The sequence below is a fragment of the Pelophylax lessonae genome (genome assembly GCF_965119305.1).
Source record: "Pelophylax lessonae genome assembly, chromosome: 8".
Lineage (NCBI taxonomy): Eukaryota > Metazoa > Chordata > Amphibia > Anura > Ranidae > Pelophylax > Pelophylax lessonae.
This window is the reverse complement of record NC_138775.1, coordinates 162851370-162877142: the sequence shown is the minus strand read 5'-3', so window position 1 is coordinate 162877142 and position 25773 is coordinate 162851370. Positions and strand designations below refer to the sequence as shown.

Below are 25773 nucleotides of genomic sequence, written 5' to 3'. Positions count from 1 at the left end.
CTTCCATGGAATGCGTACAGCAGAGGGCTAGAAAGATTGTTCTGCCTACGTCAGAATGCCGGCTACTTCCTGATCCGCCAGGACACTTCGTGCCCCCATGGTGATTGACATAGGCCGCAGCATTGACCGATTGAATTCGTACCGGACACTCCTAAAGACAAATTGTCCAATGATCCAGACAAAGTCTGATCGTTCGGAGTTCCAGTGCATTGATCGTCATTCTGGACTCTTCCTGAGTCAAGACCCCCTGAGCACAAGCTGTGTCGAGGATGCCTCCTCACCCAGAGAACAAGATAGGGGGGAAAAAAAATAGGAAAAAAATTGCCAGGACCAGAGATCCCAGCAAGGAACTAGGTCCTTACTCCTGATTAGGCAGAAGAAAAACTGAGTGCCTATAGCTGAGTGTGGGTGTATACCCCTGGGACTGCCCATTGGCATAGTCAAGCTTTTTCCTGCCAAGTGTCCTACTCCTGTAGAAGGCAGTAAAACCCAATTGTTAAGAAGAATCAGGAGCTGTGTCCATCAATGAACGAAAGAGAAATGAGGAAACCCAATCACTAAAATGTTATATTCACTTTCATTTCAAAAGTAGTTTTTCAAAAATTCACTGATGCTGCCATGAAGGTCCTTGTTCAGGAACTTCCAGTAATAGGATGACAACGCAAGAGAACAACTGGCAGACAGGGGACAGAGGGTTGTTACCCTGCCACAATGTTGTTCTAATAAATACTGCAAGTGGCCTTGCTGAAACATTCATATGCATGTTCAATGGTTATTTTAATTTTTGATTAAGGAGCAGGTAAATGTACTCATTTATTCTACAGGAGAAAGTTAGCCAAAATAGCTTTGGCCCCTAATTATCCTTTAACGGTTTTAACTCTACATACTATGAGCTGCTACTAACTAGGGCAAATCCCTCCCACACACACATGCTCAGTCTTTATTTACTGCAAAAACTTTGCAAAGTGGATCTGGAGGTTAATGCAAAATCCCGCTTAGATTGCAAGCTCTAAGGAGCAGGGCCCTCTAATTCCTCTTGTAAGAAATTGTATTGCAACTGTAATATCTGCCTTCATTTTGTAAAGCGCTGTGCAAACTGTTGGCGCTATATAAATCCTGTATAATATTAAATAATGGAGGGGTTAACAATCCTAGCTGGTTTTTGCACACATTTGAAGAATGGGGAAGGATTAAAATGTGTCAATTTTCCACCGTTATCACCTATCACGCTATCATTTTGTCTCATCACCAGACAAAAAGAGGAGAAATCTTTTAACAGGGAAACAGAAAGATAATGGGATTTTTGACTTACCGTAAAATCCAGTTCTCTGATGTTCATTGACAGACAGCTCCTTATCTTCTAAACCATTGGGTTATACTGCCCCCTACAAAAGTAGAACGCTAGGCAGAAAAAAAATAGAAAAAAAAAAAAAAGTCTGGCTACGCCCATCGGCAGTCCCAGGGGGTATACTCCCACTCTCTGCTATAGGTACTCAGTTTTGTTACAAGCAGTGTCAGAAGAATTACAACTCCACAGAGGGGTGGGTGCTGTGTCCGTCATGATCAGAGAAATGGATTTTACGGTAAGTCAAAAATCCCATTTTCTCTTACGTTTGACGGATACAGCTCCTGATGTTAACCATTGGGACGTCCCAAAGCAGTGTTAAACATGAGGGGTGGCAACAGCGAAAAATAAATTCCAAAGGACAACTATAGCCAACCAGGCAAACAGAAGCTCAACCAAAACAACTGGAGCTCACCTAAAAAGAAAAAAAAAAAAAAAAAAAAAAAAAAAAAAAAAAAACACCCTCAGGACCAGGCCCTCTAAACAGCAGGCTGACAAACCTTACGGCCAGAAGAAAGCATCTGCAGATGCCAACACATCCACTTCATAGACCTTTGTGAAAGTGCACAGATGACCAGGGGACCGCCTTGCAAAACTGCGTCACTGACGCCTGAGACGGAAGGCACTGAGCGCCCGAGTAGAGTGCGCCTTGACGGGGAAAGGAGGAACCTGACCCCCTAATGGAATCGGCCTGAATCACTGTCTGTCTGATCCATCTGGAAATGGTCGCAGAGTGAGCGAACAACCTTTTCCTAGGCCCATCCTTGAGCACAAATAGTGAGTCTGACTTCCTCAAAGACTCCGTAGCTGCCTGGACCACATCCAAGGCAAGGAAGAACTGAGTACCAAATTGAGGTCCCAAGGCAGCAACGGAGACCGAACTGGAGGTGCCAAGTGCCTAACTCCCAGAAGAAAAGTATGCACCAGGGAGTGTATGGCCAAGGGCCGCTTAAAGAGGAACGCCAAGGTCAACACCTGACCCTTGATAGTACTCAAGGCCATAGTTTTCCACCCTGGGAAGGTGTACAGCAGAGAGCTGGAACGAACCGTTCTGCGCATCTTAGAATGCCGGTTACCTCCAGAGCTGCCAGTACACTTCTTGTCCCCCCCCCCATGATGATTGAAATAAGCCATGGCATTGTCTGATTGAAAGCGCACTGGACATCCCTGAAGACTATCCATCCAATGGTCCAGGCACAGTCTGATTGCTTTAAGTTTAAAGACAGACAATCGGTAGTCTGGACTCTTCCAGTGTCCGGAGCCCCTGAGCAGAATTTTTGCCGAGAACGCCTCTCCAGCTGGACTACTGTCCAATACAAGAGGAAGAAGGATTTGCCCAGGCGATGTGCCGAAGAATGAAGCCACCATTTCAGGGACTCCTTCAATCCCCGGCTCAGCCAGATCCGATTGTCCAGAGACTGCAGGGTTTTGTCCCATCTCCCTTTGCAGGGACCTCGTATGGAAGATGAAGGGGGGTGCCTGACGGGAAAGATGGGAACCCGGGGGTCTGCCCATCCCAAGGAGGGGCCCACGTCTACCCCAAAACCCTCCAGGGGGAGGGGGGGTGGAAAGCTACTCACCATACCAGGAACCAGGTGGGCACCGCTCCAGACAGAACCCCTAGCCATCGAAATGGGGGGCTGTTGGCCAGGAGGAACGCTGTGACTCGGGCTGAGACCCGGTCGTATACGACCTCGCGAGATGTTTAACTTACAAGCCAGCCCCCGTTCGGTGGGGCTATGTCACTGCCGAACTAGCGAGGAGCTGAGGTCTGCGCACGCTCACTGGCCAAACTGGGGTGACTACTGGATCTAGATTATCTGGCCCGTCGCCCAGTCTGGCATTTGATTGTAGATCTCACAGGAAAAAAAAAAAAAAACAGGAGAAAAATTTCCATCTAAAAAGAAAAAAATTGCCAGGACCATAGATCCCAGCAAGGAACTAGGTCCTTACTTTTGACTAGGCTGGAAAAAAAAAAAAACTGAGTACCTCTAACAGAGTAGTATACCCCTTGGGACTGCCCATAGGCATAGCCAGACTTTTTTTTCTGCCTATTGTCCCACTCCTGTAGGGGCAGTATAATCCAATGCTTAAGAAGATCAGGAGCCGTGTCTGTCAATGAACGAAAGAGAAATAGATTATACATACACTTCATTACTACACACTACATTACCACCACAGGGTGGTAAGTGAAGGGAAACATTTCTAATCGATCCCCAGATAGCAATGAAACCTTGACATGGGTTCTAATAATAAAAAAAAAAAGTTAAATAATTTTGGCTGGACATTCACTTTAAGTCTATGAACTCCCGTCTGAATTTTCCCTATTTTAGGTGGAATGAGGCATGACTACATCCCCTGAGTATTAGGGGCACTTCCTGGACCCCAGCAAGGATCAGCCAGGGAGTTCATATATATTGCAAAATAAAACAACGTTTGACTAAAGAGCGGAGTTTGGCCTTTTACAACCTTGCCAAAAGGTGCGGCTAAAGGTCTTTGTAGGGTCTGGACACATGTAAGGAGTTGAGAATATTGCTGTAATTCATCCAGAAAGAAAAATCAGTTTTCAATGGATTTTTTAATCTGAGAGGTGCTTTCACTTTTCACTCTTGTAAAGGTGAACTGAAAAAAAAAAAAAAAAAAAAAAAAGTAGAAACCTGGATCGCCGTCTTTCAACATGACGGTCTGTTTCCTCAGTCACTTCGGCACCATCTTTCTTAACCTTCCTCGGTTTGGTTTTTATCTGCTGGTCTATGTGTTTCTGCACAGGAACAGGTATCCTTGGGAACAAGGTGGAAAACCATTCGAGTTTTGTCAAAAATGAACGTAGCATCTCTCCTATGGTCATGACACATCCTCCACCAGCCTTCACATCTAAATCCTGCAAAAAATAAAAATAAAAAATTTAAATAAAACCTATACAGCCAACAGCAAAAAAACAGTTTTTAAAGGAAGTCACACACATACACACACACATATACACACAGTGGGTACGGAAAGTATTCAGACCCCCTTAAATTTTTCACTCTGTTATATTGCAGCCATTTGCTAAAATCATTTAAGTTCATTCTTCTTCCTCATGAATGTACACATAGCACCCCATACTGACAGAAAAACACAGAATTGTTGACATTGTTGCAGATTTATTAAAAAAGAAAAACTGAAATATCACATGGTCCTAAGTATTCAGACCCTTTGCTCAGTATTTAGTAGAAGCCCCCTTTTGATCTAATACAGCCAGGAGTCTTTTTGGGAAAGATGCAACAAGTCTTTCACACCTGGATTTGGGGATCCTCTGCCATTCCTCCTTGCAGATCCTCTCCAGTTCTGTCAGGTTGGATGGTAAACGTTGGTGGACAGCCATTTTTAGGTCTCTCCAGAGATGCTCAATTGGGTTTAAGTCAGGGCTCTGGCTGGGCCATTCAAGAACAGTCACGGAGTTGTTGTGAAGCCACTCCTTCGTTATTTTAGCTGTGTGCTTAGGGTCATTGTCTTGTTGGAAGGTAAACCTTCGGCCCAGTCTGAGGTCCAGAGCACTCTGGAGAAGGTTTTTGTCCAGGATATCCCTGTACTTGGCCGCATTCATCTTTCCCTCGATTGCAACCAGTCGTCCTGTCCCTGCAGCTGAAAAACACCCCCACAGCATGATGCTGCCACCACCATGCTTCACTGTTGGGACTGTATTGGACAGGTGATGAGCAGTGCCTGGTTTTCTCCACACATACCGCTTAGAATTAAGGCCAAAAAGTTCTATTTTGGTCTCATCAGACCAGAGAATCTTATTTCTCACCATCTTGGAGTCCTTCAGGTGTTTTTTTTTAGCAAACTCCATGCGGGCTTTCATGTGTCTTACACTGAGGAGAGGCTTCCGTCGGGCCACTCTGCCATAAAGCCCCGACTGGTGGAGGGCTGCAGTGATGGTTGACTTTCCACAACTTTCTCCCATCTCCTGACTGCATCTCTGGAGCGCAGCCACAGTGATCTTTGGGTTCTTCTTTACCTCTCTCACCAAGGCTCTTCTCCCCCGATAGCTCAGTTTGGCCTGACGGCCAGCTCTAGGAAGGGTTCTGGTTGTCCCAAACGTCTTTCATTTGAGGATTATGGAGGCCACTGTGCTCTTAGGAACCTTAAGTGCAGCAGAAATCTTTTTGTAACCTTGGCCAGATCTGTGCCTTGCCACAATTGTGTCTCTGAGCTCTTCAGGCAGTTTCTTTGACCTCATGATTCTCATTTGCTCTGACATGCATTGTGATCTGGAAGGTCTTATATAGACAGGTGTGCGCTTTCCTAATCAAGTCCAATCAGTATAATCAAACACAGCTGGACTCAAATGAAGGTGTAGAACCATCTCAAGGATGATCAGAAGAAATGGAAAGCACCTGAGATAAATATATGAGTGTCACAGCAAAGGGTCAGAATACTTAGGACCATGTGATATTTCAGTTTTTTTTTAATAAATCTGCAACAATGTCAACAATTCTGTGTTTTTCTGTCAGTATGGGGTGCTATGTGTACATTCATGAGGAAGAAGAATTAACTTAAAATGATTTTAGCAAATGGCTGCAATATAACAAAGAGTGAAAAATTTAAGGGGGTCTGAATACTTTCCGTACCCACTGTATATATATTAATTTAAAATTTACTGAAGGCAATGTTACCCAGAATCCCACAATGTGTTGATTCAATATGTGAACACACACAACCATATCTGAAGTGAAACAGTAAACATGCTGCAATTAGACGAGGTCACACACACACACACACACACACACACACTACCACCTGGCAAAAAAAAAAAAAATATGAAGCTGCAAACCTTGGCTTCTTAAACATTTGCTACACTGCAATTATAAGCAAGACACATTAAGACAAGACTGAGGATTAGAGATGTCAAAGCAATTCCACCGTTACAATAAAGGCTTATAAAAACAGATTGTCTCATTATTTGTAAAAGGCTACGTCACAAAAAACAATGTACAATACTCTTGGCGCCCTTTCACACTGAGATGCTTTTCAAGCGATTTGGCTAAAAAAAAAAAAAAAAAAAAAAAAAAAAAAACACAGCACCTGAAAAGCCCATAAAAAATATAAAAAACTGTTCCTATTAAAATCAATGAATGCTTTCACGCTGGGGTGGTGCGCTGGCGGACAGTGAAAAAATTCCTGCAAGCAGCATCTTAGGAGCGTGCAAAAAAAAAAAAAAACCAAAGGCTTTAAAAAACCCCCCTTTCCATTGAAAAAAATGGGAAGCGCCTCAAAACGGTCCTTGAAGCAGTTTTTGAGTCACTTGTCCCTAAAAAAAGGGCCCCAACTAACACCTGAGTTTTATGGGCAGTTTTCAAGTGCCTCAGTGTGAAAAGGCTCTCACTGCAAAGTACTTTAGTAAGTGGACAGAATTACAGTCATGGACTTGCTTATATTTTCTATCAAGCCAAACCATTTTTCACACATACCATTAAAGCACATTACTCATATAGACTTCAAAATTAAAATCCCCGTCACAGGTTTAAAACCGCAAAAAGGCATACCTGTATAAGTAGAGGAACTTTACTTACCTTTACGGTGGCCAAGACCATGAAATGCTGCCATGGAGCTGTACCATAGTAAAGGTATTAACATTCTTGGATATGTAAATACGTGCTACCTATTAAAACAGGCATTCAACCCATATGGCGGATCAAACATGGCTGTGTTTTAAGACAGAGGTGCACCAAACAGGTAAAGCTTTTTGCTGTTCTGACCCTGTAGTGACAATGACATTTTTATTCACCAACTACCTCTTCATTCAGAGCAGAGAGATCCTTTAGAGCTTAAAGTATCAGTATCAATGACCACCCTACAAGTATTTTAGGCTTAAAGTGGTTGCAAAAACTGGATTTTTTGTCTTACCGTAAAAATCCTTCTCTGATGTTCATTGATGGACACAGCAACATATCTTCATTAATCGAATGGGTTATGCTGCGCTTCCTAGTAGTACACTAGGCGGAAAAGGGTTAACAAAGTTAACAGAACTTTAACTACTTCCATGGGGCAGTCCCAGGTGGTAAACTCCCACTTCCTGTTCTAGGATTCAGTTTAGTAACAAGCAGTGTCAGAATACATAACCCAACTCCACACAGGGGTGGGTGCGGTGTCAGTCAATGAAAATCAGAGAAAAAGATTTTACGGTAAGACAAAAATCCAGTTTTCCCTCGTTCATTGAACACAGTGACATATCTTCATTAGTCGAATGGGACGTACCAAAGCGGTATCAGCACGAGCGGTGGGAAACGAATACAGCAAGAAACAATTCCCAACAGGGCTAAACATAGCCAAACCAGGTAACCCAGAAGCTCAACCAAGAACAACTGGAGCTCACATACCAGGAAATAAACACCCTCAAGAGGCAGAAGTCTCTGCCACCGCGATCTGCAAAGCCTTGTGGCAAAAAGCAGCATTTGCAAATGCAAAAATAGCCACTTTGCAAAAACTTAGTGAACGCGTGCACAGACGTCCAGGTGGCCGCTTTGCAAACCTGAACCACTGACGCCTGATAACGGAAGGCCCAGGAGGCACTGAGCGCCCTCATAGAATATGCCTTAACAGGGAAAGGAGGAACCTGACACTTAATGGAATAGGCCTGCACCACCATCTGCCTGATCCATCTGGAAATGGTTGCAGCATACGCAGCCTGTCCCTTACTAGGACCCTCTGTAAGAACAAACAAGGAGTCCGACTTCCGAATTGACTCAGTCGCCATTAAGTACACCCTAATGGCCCGGACCACGTCTAACGAATGCAATGCAACCTCCTTGGGGTGCTGAGGCTTAGGACATAACGGAGGCAACACAATGTCCTCATTCAAGTGAAAACTAGACACGACCTTAGGAAGGATCGACTGACAGGGACTAAAGCACCACCTTGTCCCAAAGAACCACCAGATAATGCGACTGACAGGACAACGGAGCATTCTCCGAGACCCTGTGTGCAGAAGTAATTGCCACCAAAAATGCCACTTTGTGACAAGGTAAAGGAATTTCACGAATATTCTCAAACAGCGGCCTTTGGAGAGCCGACAACAATAAGTTGAGGTCCCACGGAGGCACTAGGGACTGCACAGGGGAAGCCAAATGACAAACTCCTTGCACGAATGTGGGAACCAAGGAATTCATTGCCAACTGTCTTTGAAAGAAAACTGCCAAGGCCGAAATCTGACCATTCATGGTGCCCAAGGCCAAACGATCAACGCCTTTTTGTAAAAGCCCTAGAAGACGCGATAACGAAAAGGAATGAGGGAAAATTCCCTGAGACTCACACCAAGAAATAGATGCTTTCCAAACTCGATGGTAAATTTTTAGAGAGGTAGACTTTCTAGCTCTTAACAGGGTAGTAATCACAGATTACGACAGCTCCTATCCTTCAGTACCTGGCTTTCAATAGCCAGGCCGTTAAAGCCAGCTATCGTAAAGCAGGATAGCAGATCGGTCCTTGAGACAGAAGATCTTCCCTGAGAGGAAGCCGCCAAGGGGCGTCGGCTACCAACCTTACCAGGCCCGCGTACCAGGACCAACAAGGCTGGTCAGGTGCCACCAGAATCACTGGAATCCCTTCTGCCTCTATTCTGCGCAGAAGTCTCGGCAGAAGTTGTATTGGAGGAAATGCATAATGCAGACGATACCGGCCCCAAACGGCCATCAGAGCGTCCGCAGCATTGGCCAGAGGATCCAGAGACCTCACAACGAATCTTGGAACCTTCCGGTTGAGACGAGGAGGCCAAAAAGGTCTACATCTGGTGTCCCCCACCAAAGACACAGTTGATGGGAAACTTCCAGATGAAGAGAACATACTTCCGGACACAGAGCCTGACGACTGAGGTAGTCCACCTGCCAATTTTCCACCCTAGGAATATGCACTGCCAATAGTGCCGGAAGCAGACATTCTGCCCATTGCAGAATACCGGTCACTTCTGTTGCCGCTATGGCACTTCTGGTGCCCCCTTGGTGATTGATATATGCCACAGCTGTGGCATTGTCCAATTGAATCCTCCTCGGACACCCCTGTAGACGGTTCATCCAACGCAGTAGGCAAAGTCTGATGGCTCAAATTTCCAGGATGTTGATCGGCAGACTGGACTCCGAGGACCAGAACCCCTGAGCTGAATTCATGCCCAGGACCCCCCCCATTCCATCTGGACAGACTATCGTCCGTAGTCATCACTGTCCAGAACAGGGGGAGGAATGATTTTCCTTGACAAAGTGCTGGGGAGCAGAGTGACCAAAGCAGAGACCCTCTCGCCAGCCAACTCAACAGGATCAAATTGTTCAGAGACTGTGGGTGCTTGTCCCATTTGGTTAGAAACTGCTTTTGCAGAAGTCTGGTATGGAACTGAGTGAAGGGAAAGGCCTCGAAGGTGAAAAGCACCTATATGCAAGTCCTCAGAGACGACTGACGATTGGATAACAGGAGGCAAATTGCCCACTGCAACTTCAATATTTTTGTTTCTCGGAAAATACACCTGGGCTTACGCCAAAACCAGTCAACCCAAGAAAGTCCAACTTGTTGGACAGAGTCGAGGCGGACTTTTGAAAATTCAGAATCCAGCCGAACTCCTGCAGAGTTCTCACTGTGATGTCCAGGTCCTCCAGGACTGGTGATGATTCCGCCCTCAGATCGTCCAGGTACCCCAGAACCGGAATCCCCCGTTGCCAAAGGCTAACACCGGGGCCAACACTTTCCTCAACACCCAAGGAGTGGAGGCGAGACCAAAAGGGTAACGCCACAAATTGATAGTGGTTCTCACCTATGGCAAAGCAAAGAAAACGCTGATGTCCGATGTAGATCGGAATATGAAGGTAGGCGTCCTTGATATCGATGGAGGCTAGAAAGTTCCCTGATGGAGAGAAGCCACGACTGAGCAAATTGATTCCATTCTGAATTTTTGAACCCGCACAAAATGGTTCAGGGCCTTGAGATCCAGGATGGGCCAAACCTTCCCTTCCTTCCTGGGGACCGTAAAGAGGTTGTAATAAAACCCCTGAAAGCGCTTTGACTCGGGAAGAGGAACTATCACCCTTTGCGACACGTCCTCAACTGCTCCGAAAAGGCCTTGAAGTTGTTCCTTGGACAGACGCAAATTGGAGGGGGGAAGAACCTTGGCAGGGGCAAGGACCAAAACTCGTTCTTGCACCCGAACTGGACCAACTTGAGAACCCATTTGTCTTGGATGAACGAGATCCATGGATCCGGAAAGAAACAGACGTCTCCCAACTCCTAGAACAGGTGAGGACACCCCTTCAGACGGAGGAGGGCTTCTCTGTGAGACCGGAGGGATACCACCTTGGACTTGACACCCAAGAGTATCTTGAAACCCCCCCCCCCCCCCCCTGAGAAAGGTCGAGAGGTCCTGCGACCCCCTGGGACAAAAGGGCCGCTTGTGAGCCAAAAAGATCGGACCATGTTTGTGAGGCTCCAGACGGTCACCCACACAGGTTCTGACAGATCTTCCCTTTTTGGAAGCCTGGTCCGCACACCAGTATTTCAACAAGATCATGCGGCGTAAAGTCACCGCCGTCACCAATGCCCTGCAGGCTAACGGAGCGGCATCCAGGGAGGCATCGTAAATATATTGTAATTCCTGATTTGTTCTGCCAGCTCCGCCATTTCCTGAGGGTGCTGACCCTCCTTCAAATCTTGGCATAACAGCTTCGCCCACTCCGTCAAGGTCTGGGAGACTAAGGTAATGGCAAACACCAGTCTCCGGATTGAGCCAACCAGGGTAAAAAGATGGCGCACCAATGCTTCAGCCTTCTTAGCAGGGGCCTTAAAGGACAGAGTGTCCTCCACAGGCAATAATGTGGCTTTATTCAATCTATAAACCTGGGAGTCCACAACCGGTGGTACTGACAGTTTCTTTACCAGAGAATCTTCAAAGAGATATCTCCCACTAAAACGCTTCGGTATCCCAGGCCACGCGTTTCGGGGAACCCCATTGCCTAGCAACAACCTTGTTGAAATAGGCAGGGAAAGGAAATACTTTAGACACTCTAGATGGCCTGCGGGTGCCAAACTGCAGCGACGTGGCCGACGCAGCATTCGCTGCGTCCTCCATTTTGAATGTTTCCCGCACTAACAAAAGCAGTGCCTCTACCAGTGCTTTTTCCTGCGCCGAGGTGGAGGAATCGGAATCATCCTCACTGTCCGAACACTCGAGGTGCATGGACATGAACCCCATGGAGCAACTTACGTCCGCGGCGGCCATATCCGCCTCAGATTCTGAGGAGGCAGATGAAACAGGACAGCGGGCACTTTTTGGCAGGTCTCTTTTGTAAAACCATGTCCACTTTTGACACTAAATATTGTAGGACTGCCATCATAGCAGCGTGGGGCCCCAAGATCCCCCTCAGAGTGGATCTGGTGGTGAGACATGTTCGGCCGGCTCCATCCTGGTGCCACAATGGGAACACAGTAAAAGTTTCAACAGAGCTGTAAATAAAAACCCAGCAACACTGATGTCTGTGGGACTACAGGTCCCAGAACACTGCAAACAGTCTGACCAGGTAGGGAGATACCGCCCTAGGACTCACAACCACCCGCGTCTCCGCAGCACAGGGAGCTAGGGAAAGAGGTGCCAATCTCTTGCAACACCCCGCTCTGAATGAGGAACGTCTGTGCTGCCACAAGTGGCCTCCTACCGCCTATTACGCAATGTGGCTACTAGAAAATGGCTGCAGCACATGCGCAGTAACCCAGGCCACCGCTCAAGCTCAACCCCTCTGGGGTACAATTCCAGGGGGGGGGGGGGGATTGGAAAGGATGCAAGGGGGGGGGGAGATATGGAAAGACCCCCTGTGAGGATAGTTAAAAACTAAGGGAGGGCAGCGCATCACTAAGACCACCGACCGTGGGAGGACCCGCACGGACCCCTAACTTCCCGAAGGAGAAAAGGGGGGTTTACTCACCATACCATTGGAGACTCGGTGGGATTCACTCGATGCAGGTCACCTCATCTTGGAACAAGGGGTGCTGCAGGCCTGAGGAACACTGCGACTCTGGCCGCGACCAGGTCGTGTGCGTCCGTCCGAGATCATGTCGAGGCCGACCTAGCGCGGAGCTGAGGTCTGCACGCGTTGGACGGACTGGGGTGACCATCAGGATCTAGAATATCCAGTGCGTCTCCCAGTTGATTGTAGTTCTCACAGGAACAAATAAACTAAGGGGAAAAAAAAATAAAAAATTTTGTTTAAAAATAAGAAAATGCCAAGACCAAAGATCCCAGCAGGGAGCTAGGTCCTTACTCCTGACTAGGCATAAAAAAAAAAAAATACTAGAGCAGGAAGTGGGAGTATACCACCTGGGACTGCCCCATGGGCGTAGTTAAAGATCTGTTAACTTTGTTAACCCTTCTTCGCCTAGTGTCCTACTCCTAGGAAGCGCAGCATAACCCATTTGACTAATGAAGATATGTCGCTGTGTCTGTCAAATGAAAGAGAAAGCTTTCTTTTTTTTTTACTCTAATGCATTCTCTACATTAAAGTGATATTAAAGTTTTTTTTTTTTTTTTTAAACACAAAAAAAGGGTTACACTTGCCTCCTCTGTACAGTGGTTTTATACAGAGCAGCCCAGATCCTCCTTTTCTCGGGTCCCTCGCTGGCCTCTGCATGCTCCCTCTCTCCTCATTGGCTCACTGACTGACATCAGTAGGAGCCATGGCATCTACTACTCTTTCAGCCAATGAGGGAGAGTCCCTCAGACTGCGTGGCCCTCGTGCAATATTACTGGATCAAGATGGGGCTCCGGTAAGTATTAGGGGGGCTGAAGCACACAGTTTTTTTTATCTTAATGCACAGAATGCATTAATAAAAAAAAACCTATTGCCTTTAGAACCACCAAGTTACAAAACCTTTCCTCTGCAGCTCCCTCCCAGACCCCCTCATACTTACCTGTGCCTGATCTCGATCCAGCGATATGCATGAGAGCAGTGGCTCTCTTGGCTTTATCCCTCCACATTGGCTCATACACAACACCTAACACGATAAAAAAAAAAAAAAAAAAAAAAAGAACACCTTGCTTGTGCCTCCCCCATACATTTAGAGTGATTCTATCTAAAGGCTAAATGTTTTTTGTTTCCATTACTTTTACTTATCAGTATTTCAAAGTAGTACAAAAGCAACTAGAAAATGTGTCAGAAATTGTTGGATAACACTCATTATTACAATAGTACAGTAATCAAAGTCAAGACCATGTCCACTAATCCCAAATGTAACTTCAAGAAATAACTACTGGTATATAACCAAAGAGAAACCCTTTGAGTAACCGCTGTTAGAAGTTGGACTATGGAGAAGTATATGGCTACATCAATCGATATTAATTATGGCATAAACATGACCTCCCCATCCAGGAGAAACGAGGGGCAAATCCACTTTCCCTGCCAGGGGAGTCCCTTTTAGTGTGCATCACACCAGCTTTCTACAACATTTTCTCCTACGACACACTATGCAACACTTGTTCATTCAATGGAGAAAACCAACAAAGGAAAGCAAACCAATGAAGAGAATGGAAAGAAATAGAAAAACAAGGTAAAGAAAAAAAAAAAAAAGAAGTGCACCCTCTACTATCAGAACATAGGTTTTGGCCCCTCAAGAGGAGCCAGAAAGATATATTTTATCCAGGGATCCAAGATTTTTTCAAAGGCGGCCAATCTGTCATGTAGAATCAGCGACAAACATATTTATCATGATCCATGTCAACTCGGCCTTCGAAAAGATCAAACTGGATTATAGGAGATTTTCAGGATATCACAATTGAGATTATGGCTACTGTAAAAAAATAAGTAAATTAACCGAGCCACCTGTCCCGGTTTCCCCATCTGTCTTCCCAGCAGTGCCTGTTGTGGAGCTATAATTAGGTTCACCTTGGTAAGGGAATAACGGAATTTTTGTAAAATCCCTTTCTCCGAGTCCTCCGACAGTCGCCGCCTCTTCATATTCGTCACTATGGGGTTATTGACCTTTGCTCCGTAGGAGTAGCTAGGCAACAGAATGTTAATATCAAAGATTTTAGCATACCCCACCCCTAGGGGGTGGACCCCTCAGTCAATACCCTCCTGCTTCCTGCATTCCTACCTCAGTTTCAGTAGCATAGTAGTAGAGTACATAAACAAAACCCCAAAAGAGGGGCGGGGGCGGCGACTGACGACGAGGACTCAGAAAGGAATTTTACAGGTAAGACTTTACAAAAATTCAGTTTTCTCTTACGTCCTCCGGCAGTCGCCGCCTCTTCATATTCGTCACTATGGGGACGTCCCAAAGCAGTGTAGACATGAGGGGTGGGAGAAAAATCGCAGCCGCGCCCAAGGCAACGCAGTACCCACATCAGAGAAAAAGGAACCTTACCAAAGGAAGGAAACCAACTGGGCAACATGAAAAAAACTTGCTCAACAGGAGCAACAACCCAGGAAAACAAATAACCTAGGGATAAAAACATCCCAACAGCCAAGGGTCCAAGAAAAAAAAACAAGGAACCCTAAAGGCACTGCCACACAAAGAACCTTGCGGCCAAAGGAAGCATCTGCCGATGCCTGAACATCCACTTTGTAGAACTTTGAGAAGGTGTGAACGGACGACCAAGTCGCCGCCTTACACACCTGGGCCACAGAAGCCCGATGATGACAGGCCCAAGACGTACTCAGAGATCTTGTAGGAACTTTCCCCTTCAAAGCATAGGCCTGTTCAATGACCTGTCTGATCCATTTGGCGATGGTAGAAGCAGACGCCGCCATGCCCTTCCGAGGCCACTCTGGAAGGACAAAGAGAATCAGTCTTGCGAAAGGATTCAGTCGATGACAGGTAAACCCTGATCGCCCGAACAACATCCAAGGAATGCAAAGCCACTTCCTTTGGATGTTTAGGCTTTGCGCAAAGCGAAGGCAAGACAATGTCCTCATTGAGGTGAAATTCCGAAATACTTTTCGGAAGGAAAGACGGGTTAGGTCGCAAGACCACCTTATCCAAGTTAACCACCAAATACGGAGATCTGCAGGACATAGCTGCCAGCTCCGACACCCTACGAGCCGAAGTGATTGCCACCAAAAAGGCGACCTTCTTGGACAACATAGACAACGAGATCTCCCTGATCTTTTCAAAGGGAGCATGTTGCAACACGGACAGAACAAGATTCAAGTCCCATGGGGGTAAAGGCTCCCTCCTAGGAGGGACCAGATGCCGCACCCCTTGAACAAAGGTGCTAACCAAAGAATTAGACGCCACAGGGCGTTGAAAGAGAACGGCCAGAGCAGAAATCTGACCCTTAATCGTGGCCAACGCCAAACGCTGGTCCACGCCCATTTGAAGAAAAGCAAACACTCTTGATACCGAGTATGAGCGAGGGCAATACCCCCTGAACTCACACCAAGCAAAATAGGCCTTCCAAGTACGGTAGTAAACCTTCCCCGAAGAGGACTTTCTAGCCTTGATCAAAGTGCGAATGACCTCAGGGGAGAGACCCCTATCCTTCAGGATCTTGGTTTCAACAGCCAGGCCGTCAAAGCCAGCGACTGTAAAGCAGGATGGAATATCGGCCCCTGAGACAGGAGATCTTCTCGAAGAGGCAGACGCCACGGAGCGTCGACCGCCAGATTCACGAGATCTGCGTACCAAGACCGGCGAGGCCAGTCTGGTGCCACCAGAATCACCGTTTTCGGTTCCGAGGCCAACCTGCGAAGGAACCTGGACAGCAGCTGAATCGGTGGAAAGGCATACATCAGACGATACTGATGCCCGGGCGTCACTAACGCGTCCAAGGCGTCCTTGCCACGAACCTTTCCACCTTGTTGTTTAGACGAGATGCGAACAGGTCCACATCTGGGGACCCCCACTTCTCGCACAACATCAGGAAGACATCCGGGTGAAGGGACCATTCTCCCTGGTCCAGGGTCTGGCGGCTCAGATAATCCGCCTGCCAGTTCTCCACCCCCGGAATGTGAACTGCAGATATCGCCGGGATGTGCGTCTCGGCCCAAGATAGAATGTCGGCTACTTCCAGAGCCGCTCGGGCACTCCTGGTGCCCCCTTGGTGGTTGATGTAGGCCACCGCTGTGGCATTGTCCGCCTGCACCCGAACCGGACGGCCCTGCAGCCTGTCCGACCAACGCCGAAGGCAGAGATTTATCGCTCGCAATTCCAGAATGTTGATCGGAAGGGAGGACTCCTCCGACCAAGTTCCCTGGGCGGACAGAACGCCCAGAACACCACCCCAGCCCGACAGGCTGGCATCCGTGGTGATCACTGTCCACGAGAAAGGGCGAAAGGACTTGCCCCCCGACACCGCCGGGGACCGGAGCCACCACAGAAGGTCCCTTCTGGTGCGATGGCTCAACGAAATCTGGAGATCCAGAGATTGCTGTCGCCCGTCCCACCTGGACAGAATCTCCCTTTGGAGACCCCGCGTGTGAAACTGGGCAAAGGGGATCACCTCGAAAGCCGAGACCATCAATCCCAGACACTTCATGCACGTCCGGAGGGACGAGCACGGACTGTCCCTGAGGGACCCGACTTCTTCCTGAAGCTTCCGGAGCTTGTCTTCCGGCAGGAAGACCTTCGCCTAAACAGAGTCCAGGATCATTCCCAGGTAAGGAAGACGAACCGACGGACACAGCGTCGATTTTGGAAAATTTATCGTCCAGCCAAACTCCTGCAGCGTCTGCATCGTGACGGACAGGTCGCTCACCAGACCCTGACTGGTCGCAGACCGAACCAAAATGTCGTCCAGATACCCCAGGACCGAGATGCCCTGGGCTCTCAACAAAGCCAGGACCGGCGCAAGCACCTTGGTGAAAACCCGCGGAGCCAAGGCGAGACCAAATGGTAACGCCACGAATTGGTAGTGATCCTCCGCAATGGCGAATCGAAGGTACTTCTGGTGACCCTCGAAAATGGGGATGTGAAGATACACATCCTTCAGATCGATAGAGGCCATGAATTCCCCCGGAACCAGGGCAGCCACCACTGATCGCAGTGATTCCATGCGGAACTTGCAAACCCGCACAAAGTTCAGAGCTTTCAAGTCCAGAATCGGACGTACCTTGCCCTCCTTTCTGGGCACAGTGAACAGATTGGAATAGAACCCCCGAAATCTGTCCCGATGAGGCACCGGAACCACCACTCCCTGAGCCCGCAGGTCCCACACCGCCAGATGCAGATCCCGCAATCGCTCCGAAGACAGCTGAAGATTTGAGGGAAAAAACCTGCCCGCCGGCCGAGAGAGAAACTCGATCTTGTATCCAGATCGAACGATTTCCTGAACCCACCTGTCCCGAACGCGGGCCAGCCAGGGTTGAAGAAAACCGAGCAAACGTCCCCCCACCCCAGAACTGGGTGAGGGCGCCCCTTTAGGCTGCATTGTTATGGGCAGCGGACCCGGACTGGCCGGACTTCTGCTTACCCGCCCACGGCTTTTTCTGGGAGCCTTGTCCCTTGAAGGGCTTGCCCTTATAGTGCGACCGAAAGGCACGAAAGGACCCCTGAGAGGGTCTAAACGAGGTATTCTTCTTACCGCAAACAAACTTAGTCTTGTGAGTCTGGGGCAAGAGAGTGCTCTTACCCCCAGAAATACCCTTTATCAGAGTATCCAAAGATTCGCCAAAAAGGCGAGAGCCCGCGTAGGGCAAATTAGCTAAAGTCTTGCGAGAAGATTGGTCAACAGACCAACATTTCAGCCAGATCAGGCGACGGTTCAACACCGCCACACTTTGGAGACGCGCAGCCAAAGGGACCATATCCAAGTCCGCATCACACAAGTACATGACACCCTGATGAATCTGATCCACCATAGCCAATGTTGACGGTGAAGCAGAGTCAGTCACCAGGGTGCGCCTGAGCACCTGCGTCCAATCGGCAATAGCCTGGGCTGCCATAATGGAAGCAAAAATTGGCTTCAGCATAGAGCCCGCAACCGTATAAGAGTGACGGGTCAGAGACTCCAATCTCCTGTCCGTAGGGTCCCGAAACACCGGGGTATCCTCAGCAGGGATCGCAGTGGATTTATTCAAAATCGCCACCGCGTGATCCACCTGAGGCGGCACACACCAACGCTCATCAGTAGCTGGTGTAAAGGGATAACGCAGCTTGAACCTACTCGGCACAGCAAAAGGCTTCTTTTCATTGCGCCATTGCTCATCAACAGCGCGCTGAAATTCCGTAGAGCAAGGAAAAACCTGCGACGTTTTGCATTTTCTTTGCGTCCCATACGAGGACATCAAATCAGGACATGGTTCATCCTCCAAATGCAGCGTTTGCTTGATAGAAGCAACCAACTCATCCATGAGTGCAAGCTCTTCAGACGAGCCAGGGGGAGAATCATCAACCCCTTCCACCTCAGCCTCCCCTTCAGACCCCGCAAGGTCTAGAGATGAGCGAGACCCTGAGAAGGGCACTCCAGCCATAGCATCCCCATCGCCCTCTGAATCAGAGGAAATTGACACTCTGGGCCTTTTTGTGGATCGATCAGCCACCAGCATCTGCACCTGAGCAGCTAAGTTAGCCACAATAGTAGCCAGATCAGCCCCCTCGGGGGAAGCAGCAGCCCCTTGGCCCCCTACCAAGGTGGGGGGAAACTTGCTTTCCTGAGAATCCATGCCCCAGTAGACTTAGGAAAAAAAAAAAAAGGAGTACTGCCCATTTAAGATCGCGGCGATCGTAGCCCACCCCACAGGGATAGGAATACAAGGCAAGGAATACAGGAATATGGAAAGGTAAAACCTGGAGAGATCACACAGGCTGCTGCACCGATCACTGTCCCAGAGGAAAAGGAAGTGATGCAAGACTGACCGCCCCTATGAAGCCTATGTAAAGGCTACACAAACATGGCCGCGGCTCCATAGGCAGATACAGAAACAGCGCTGACATGAGGCCGAAGCGATCGCCGCAAAAATGGCGGCGCTTGGCGCCAAAAACGCCGCTCTTTCCACACAGGACCGGCCACCATAGCTCGCTGCAAAAAAATGGCGGACCGCAGCAGCGGTCGCCGCACAGTATGCTCCAAAAATGTTACACAAGCATGTCACACACAGCATACAGCATGTCTCACAGAAAACTCAGCCTGTTACACAGAGCAGAGCAGAGCAGGAGAGCCCACCCCCCCCCCTTCAGCCCACAGAAAGGCAGCTAATACTGACAGGGAGCTCAACGGTTTTTCAGACATGCAGGGTCCCACAGTCCCAGACTGACACCCAAAACAGACAGGTCCCCACACAGAATACACTTACCATCTGGATGGCGTGGGGAACCCGCACAAGCGATCAAACTGCTGCACTAAGGACAGGGAGAGTCGCAGCCAGGACGCAGTGGAACTGCGGTGCGAAACCGCAAATGGCGTCCGGTGAGGTAGCCACCTCACCGCAGCATCCCTGCAGTGAACAGGGATGGGTCGTTCATATATGCCAGGGAAACCTGAGCTGAACGCTCAATGGCAGGCTGGGAAGCCACTGGCCCTGAACCCCGGATAACCAGGTAGGCCAGCCCGAGACCCAGCTCCGCATGATCCTCTTCATCCGAAGAACTAAACTAATGCTGAAAAATAACAACAGCTAATTAAAGAAGAGAAAACACTTGAAATAAAATCAAAAAGAGAGAATAGAGGCCGAGACTGAAATCCCAGCACAGGATAAGCCTGCTAACTCCTGAGCTAGACAATTGAAACTGGGGTAGGAATGCAGGAAGCAGGAGGGTATTGACTGAGGGGACCACCCCCTAGGGGTGGGGTATGCTAAAAGCTTTGATATTAACATTCTGTTGCCTAGCTACTCCTACGGAGCAAAGGTCAACAACCCCATAGTGACGAATATGAAGAGGCGGCGACTGTCGGAGGACGTAAGAGAAATATGAAATTATACGTACAGATCCAGAACCGCTGGACTTTTGGACAAGTCCACCACGTGTGTTATAATTCCCTCCTGACAAGGCTGAATGTTTTTTATTCAATCTATGCATAGAGAAAAAACCTTCAGTGTGCAGCTAGCCCCTCAGCACAGCCTAATACTTACCTGAGCCAGATTTTGAGCAGTATCTCCCTCCTTGGCTGAGATGCGGCAGCAGGAGTCCTTGGCTCCTGCTGGTGTCAATCACAGCCAGTGAGGAGGGAGTGGAGGGAAGGTCTGAGCCATGCTCTCTTTCTTATGGACACAGAGACGGGTTCGAGAGGAAGCATGCACAAGTGCCCCCATAGAAAATGGCTTGCTATGGGGGCAATCAGCGGGGGGGGGGGGGGGGGGGGACGGCCTAGAGCACTGTCTGGAGACTCAAGGAGGAGGTTTAGGGCTGCTCTGCGCAAAACGATCGCAGAGTAGGTAAGCATGACATATTTATTATTTTAAAGTAGAAGTCCACCCTAACACCAAAATACCTGCATCTACAGACATCCAGGACCCATCACCAACCTATATCTAGCCCTGTAAGGAATAAATCAGTATGCATACCTTTATTTAAGCCAATCTAACCCATTCCCCCGCTGAGCTGTCAGCCACGGCTTCACTGTGGAGGCAGGTGCAGAGGACACAGCTGACAACAGAAACCCCATAGTAAGTCTATGAGTGACATCACTCCCATATTATTTCACAGCCGTTGTCAGCTGTGTCCTTCTGCAGAGCTTCCGCCGCCGGCTTCAAAAAAAAGTGTATACAGATTTCTTCTTTACAGGGCTAGATAGGTTAGTGTTAAGATTTTGGATTTCTGTAGATACAGGGATTATAGTGTTAGGGTGGACTTCCACTTTAAGCAAAAGAAAAAAAAGCCTAAACTTTAATACACAATATACAGGGGGGGGGGGGGGAAATCAAACAAAAAGAGGTTCCTTTGTTTATCATGTTATGTGGCTGTACCATGCACTTGATTGAGGAGTTTTTTTTAACATTAATATATATTTTTTTTTACATGGTGTGCACAATAAACGAATGTGATTTTATATGCGTTGTTTGTTCCTTTAAGAGTTTCAGCATCTCTAAAGTCCCATATCGCACCTTTTCTTTACGGGTCTATAATCTAACACAGTGATTCTCAAACTACGGCCCTCCAGCTGTTGCTGAACTACACATCCCATGAGGCATTGCAAAACTCTGGCATTCACAGACAGGACCTAGGTATGATGGGAATTGTAGTTCCTAAACACCTGAAGGTCCATAGTTTGAAGACCCCTGAATTCTAACAAAATCAAATCTGCAATGTGTAGTCTTCCCAGCTTCACAAATAAAACAAATGGTTAGGCGACATATAGTGCCCTTAGCTGCTCTGCCATGATCAGTGATTAAATACACATTGTGCCTCGCACCCACTTCTTGTATCAACCGATATCCACCAATAAATGTTTAAGATCTGAAAACAAAAACAAGCACACTTAGGAGCCAGTGGGTGGGGTGGAAGATATTTTCTATTATGAGCCCTGCACACATTTAAAGGTGAACCTTAGAGTAAAACTTCTTGAACTCACACACACACACGCATGTGTTCAGAATAATTTCGCCCAATACATTTGAGGCAGCACAAAGATCTAGAGGAAAAAAGAGATTAGCTTAACAAATTTCATATAAAAACACACTTTTGGGCATGGACATTTTTACTGTCTGGAACACAGTGGTAAAAAAAATGTGATAGTTTACAATAATGAGCAAAAAAAAAAAAAGCATAGTAAGGACCGGATCTACAAATACTGTAAAAGCATGAGCACACAGTGCTTTTCATACAGGCCACAATTATGGTTTTTAAATCAGTTGTGGAGCAGCATAAAGCATTGTTTGTGTACTTTGCCCTTTCAATGTGACAGCATCACACAAGGGCCCACATTCAGCCTGTCAGTTTTGGTATATTTATTTTCCCCCCCAACATGGCCACAAATGGAACCCATCGCTAAAAAAAAAAAAAAAAAAAAAAAAAAAATATACATTTCAAATTTTTTGAATATTCTATTAACAGTTGCCGATGCATGGGCTTCATATGCAAGTTCATGTAGTGGATCAGTAAAATGGAATGATGATGATATTCCATTTTACTGAATGATTATTTTTCTATGAGAAGAAATGCTCACAAAATGTTTTCTTCATTTTTTTTTTTTTCCACATGGATAAATCAATGCCTTGAAAGTGGTTCACCTTCAACAGAACGCTGGAAAAGCTTGACAACAGCAACATTATGCTTAACCAACAAACTCTCAGCTTAAAGTGCTTAAAAATAAAGCAGGTCAACTATTGTGCAACAATTTGTTGTGTAGCTGGAAACAAGTTATATCCCTCATAGGAGTGGATTCAACATTTCAGCGCACCAAAGAAAACAAAAACATCCACACTATCATATCAAAGTGTATAACCAGTAGAAAAGTACATGTGGGATACTATGAAGCAGAACAATGAAAAGTGAATTACCCTTGCCGACATACCTCTTCGTCATCAAGAAAATCTTCATACCAATCCCATAAATCTGTAGGAGGTTGTGTGTATCTGGAATAGAAAAAAAAACCCACATAAGGGAACATAATGTGGTGTCAATTGCAGCAGAGAGAAATCAGGTCTCCTGCCTTGCCAGACAGGGCTTTGTTAATCCCAGAACAGGATGGACAGAAATACAGATCCTTTGGAAGTGAAAAACAATCCTTATATGCATGTCATTTGTACATTTACTCAGCTTTAAAGAGGAGTAAGAATAAGAGCCCCAGAGATTGCACCTTTAAATTAAAACAGCTAGGGCAGCTCCCACATTTCCATTTTGGCAGGTAACCCTTAAAGCACTTTAATACAAAACCAGCAGTGTGCTTTTGGAGTTGTGATTGCTTATGCTGGGGGGATGTCTCCATACGCATTAAAATTAATGAAAAGCACACTGTTCTGTTTAAGGGCTCATGCACACAGAGAGCTTGAAAAATCCTGCTTATACAGGAGTAGAGCTTTTTTTCAGCTTGTAAAAAGTACTTCTATGTAAGCATGTGCGTCCACAGGCGTATTAGAAGAGGAGTGTGTACAGGCTGGGGGGAAAAAAAAAAAAAAAAAAAAAAAAAAAAAAAAAAAAAAAAAAAAAAAAAAAAAAAGCTATACGTGCCTAAATGCTACACACAAAATATATACAGTCAGGTCCATAAATATTGGGACATTGACAATTCTCTTTTTGGCTCTATACACCACCACAATGGATTTGAAATGAAACAAACAAGCTGTGCTTTAACTGCAGACTTTCAGCTTTAATTTGTGGGTATTTACATCCAAATCAGGTGAACGGTATAGGTTTTACAACAGTTTGTATATGTGCCTCCTACTTTTTAAGGGACCAAAAGTAATGGGACAGATAATAAATCAAACTTTCACTTTTTAATACTTGGTTGCAAATCCTTTGCAGTCAATTACAGCCTGAAGTCTGGAATGCATAGACATCACCAGACGCTGGGTTTCATCCCTGGTGATGCTCTGCCAGGCCTCTACTGCAACTGTCTTCAGTTCCTGCTTGTTCTTGGGGCATTGTCCCTTCAGTTTTGTCTTCAGCAAGTGGCAGAATATGAGCAGATAATATTGCCCAAAACAATTCAGAATTCATCCTGCTGCTTTTGTCAGCAGTCACATCATCAATAAATACCAGAGAACCATTTCCATTGGCAGCCATACATGCCCATGCCATGACACTACCACCACCATGCTTCACTGATGAGGTGGTATGCTTTGGATCATGAGCAATTACTTTCCTTCTCCATACTATTCTCTTCCCATCACTCTGGTACAAGTTGATCGTGGTCTCATCTGTCCATTCGATTTTGTTCCAGAACTGTGAAGGCTTTTTTTTAGATGTTTGGCAAACTCTAATCTGGCCTTCCTGTTTTTGAGGCTCACCAATGGTTTGCATCAGGGGTCTTCAAACTATGGCCCTCCAGTTGTTCGGGAACTACAATTCCCATCATGCCTAGTCATGTCTGTGAATGTCAGAGTTTTACAATGCCTCATGGGATGTGTAGTTCCGCAAGAGCTGGAGGGCCGAAGTTTGAGGATCCCTGGTTTACATCTTGTGGTGAACCCTCTGTATTCACTCTGGTGAAGTCTCTTGATTGTGGACTTTGACACACATACACCTACCTCCTGGAGAGTGTTCGTTAATCTGGCCAACTGTTGTGAAGGGTGTTTTCTTTACCAGGGAAAGAATTCTTCGATCATCCACCCCAGTTGTTTTCTGTGGTCTTCCAGCTCTTTCGGTGTTGCTGAGCTCACCAGTGTGTTCTCTCTTTTTAAGGATTTTCCAAACAGTTGATTTGGCCACACCTAATGTTTTTGCTATCTCTCTGATGGGTTTGTTTTGTTTTTTCAGCCTAATGATGGCTTACTTCACTGATAGTGACAGCTCTTTGGATCTCATATTGAGAGTTGACAGCAAGATTCCAAATGCAAATAGCACACTAGAAATTAACTCTGGACCTTTTATCTGCTCATTGTAAATGGGATAATGAGGTAATAATACACACCTGGCCATGGAACAGCTGGGCAGCCAATTGTCCCATTACTTTTGGTCCCTTAAAAATGGGAGGCACATATACAATCTGTTGTAATTCCTACATTACCCTCAAATTAAAGCTGAAAGTCTGCAGTTAAAGCACATTTTGTTTGTTTCATTTCAAATCCATTATAGAGCCAAAAGGATCAGAATTGTGTCGATGTCCCAATATTTATGGACCCGACTGTGGGTAAATGCATTCTGACGGCCATAATAAATGATTCTGGCCACTAGAAAGCATATACGCTGAAATGCTATACTACGAATTTGTTTATTTTTTTATGCTGCATTTTACTGCCATCAGTTTTTGATGTTTAGAGGTGCTTTTTAAAAAAACGCATTGGGCATGAGGACTAAAACGTTTTAAAAATAAAAGGGGAAAGAAGGAATGGTTCTTAGCGCCATTGCACATCCATGCGGTGTGTTTAAGTGTATTGTGTTTTAAATGTAATTTACATGCATTTTCATAACAGTGCATTAAAGATGTAGCAAGCAAAACTTAATGCACCGCACCAAACACACGTGTTTTACCCACTTCCCCACCAGGCCTATTTCGGACACTTTTTGTTTACAAGTTAAAACCAGAATTTTTTTCCTAGAAAACTACTTAGAACCCCCAAACATTATATATTTTTTTAGCAAAGACTCTGGAGAATAAAATGGCGGTCACTGCAATATTTTTTGTCACGCGGTATTTGCGCAGCGGTCTTTAAAACGCCATTTTTTTGGGAAAAATTACATTTCACTGCATTTAAAAAATACTAAACAGTAAAGTTAGCCCATTTTTTTTTGTATATTGTGAAAGATGATGTCACGCCGAGTAAATAGATACCCAACATGTTACGGTTTAAAATTGCGCCCCCCCGTGGGATGGCGACAAACTTCGGTCAATAGAGATCTCAATAGGCGACACTTTAACTCTAAACTGGTAACCGTTAAATAAA

General features: G+C 46.4%; 1 protein-coding gene across 3 annotated transcripts in view; it reads right to left on the bottom strand.

Annotated features, from left to right (window-relative positions):
• PRPF38B (pre-mRNA processing factor 38B) overlaps positions 1-25773 on the bottom strand; it is a 56081-nt gene that overhangs the window by 7557 nt on the left and 22751 nt on the right. For 2 of the 3 annotated variants that reach the window (XM_082266669.1, XM_082266670.1), the window contains 2 exons: positions 22743-22803; positions 4003-4226 (listed from right to left, as the gene is read on the bottom strand). In XM_082266669.1, the coding sequence (XP_082122795.1) occupies positions 4003-4226; positions 22743-22803 (285 nt within the window). Of the gene's footprint in view, positions 1-4002; positions 4227-22728; positions 22804-25773 lie in introns of all 3 variants that reach the window. The other variant, XM_082266671.1, reaches the window with a different exon arrangement.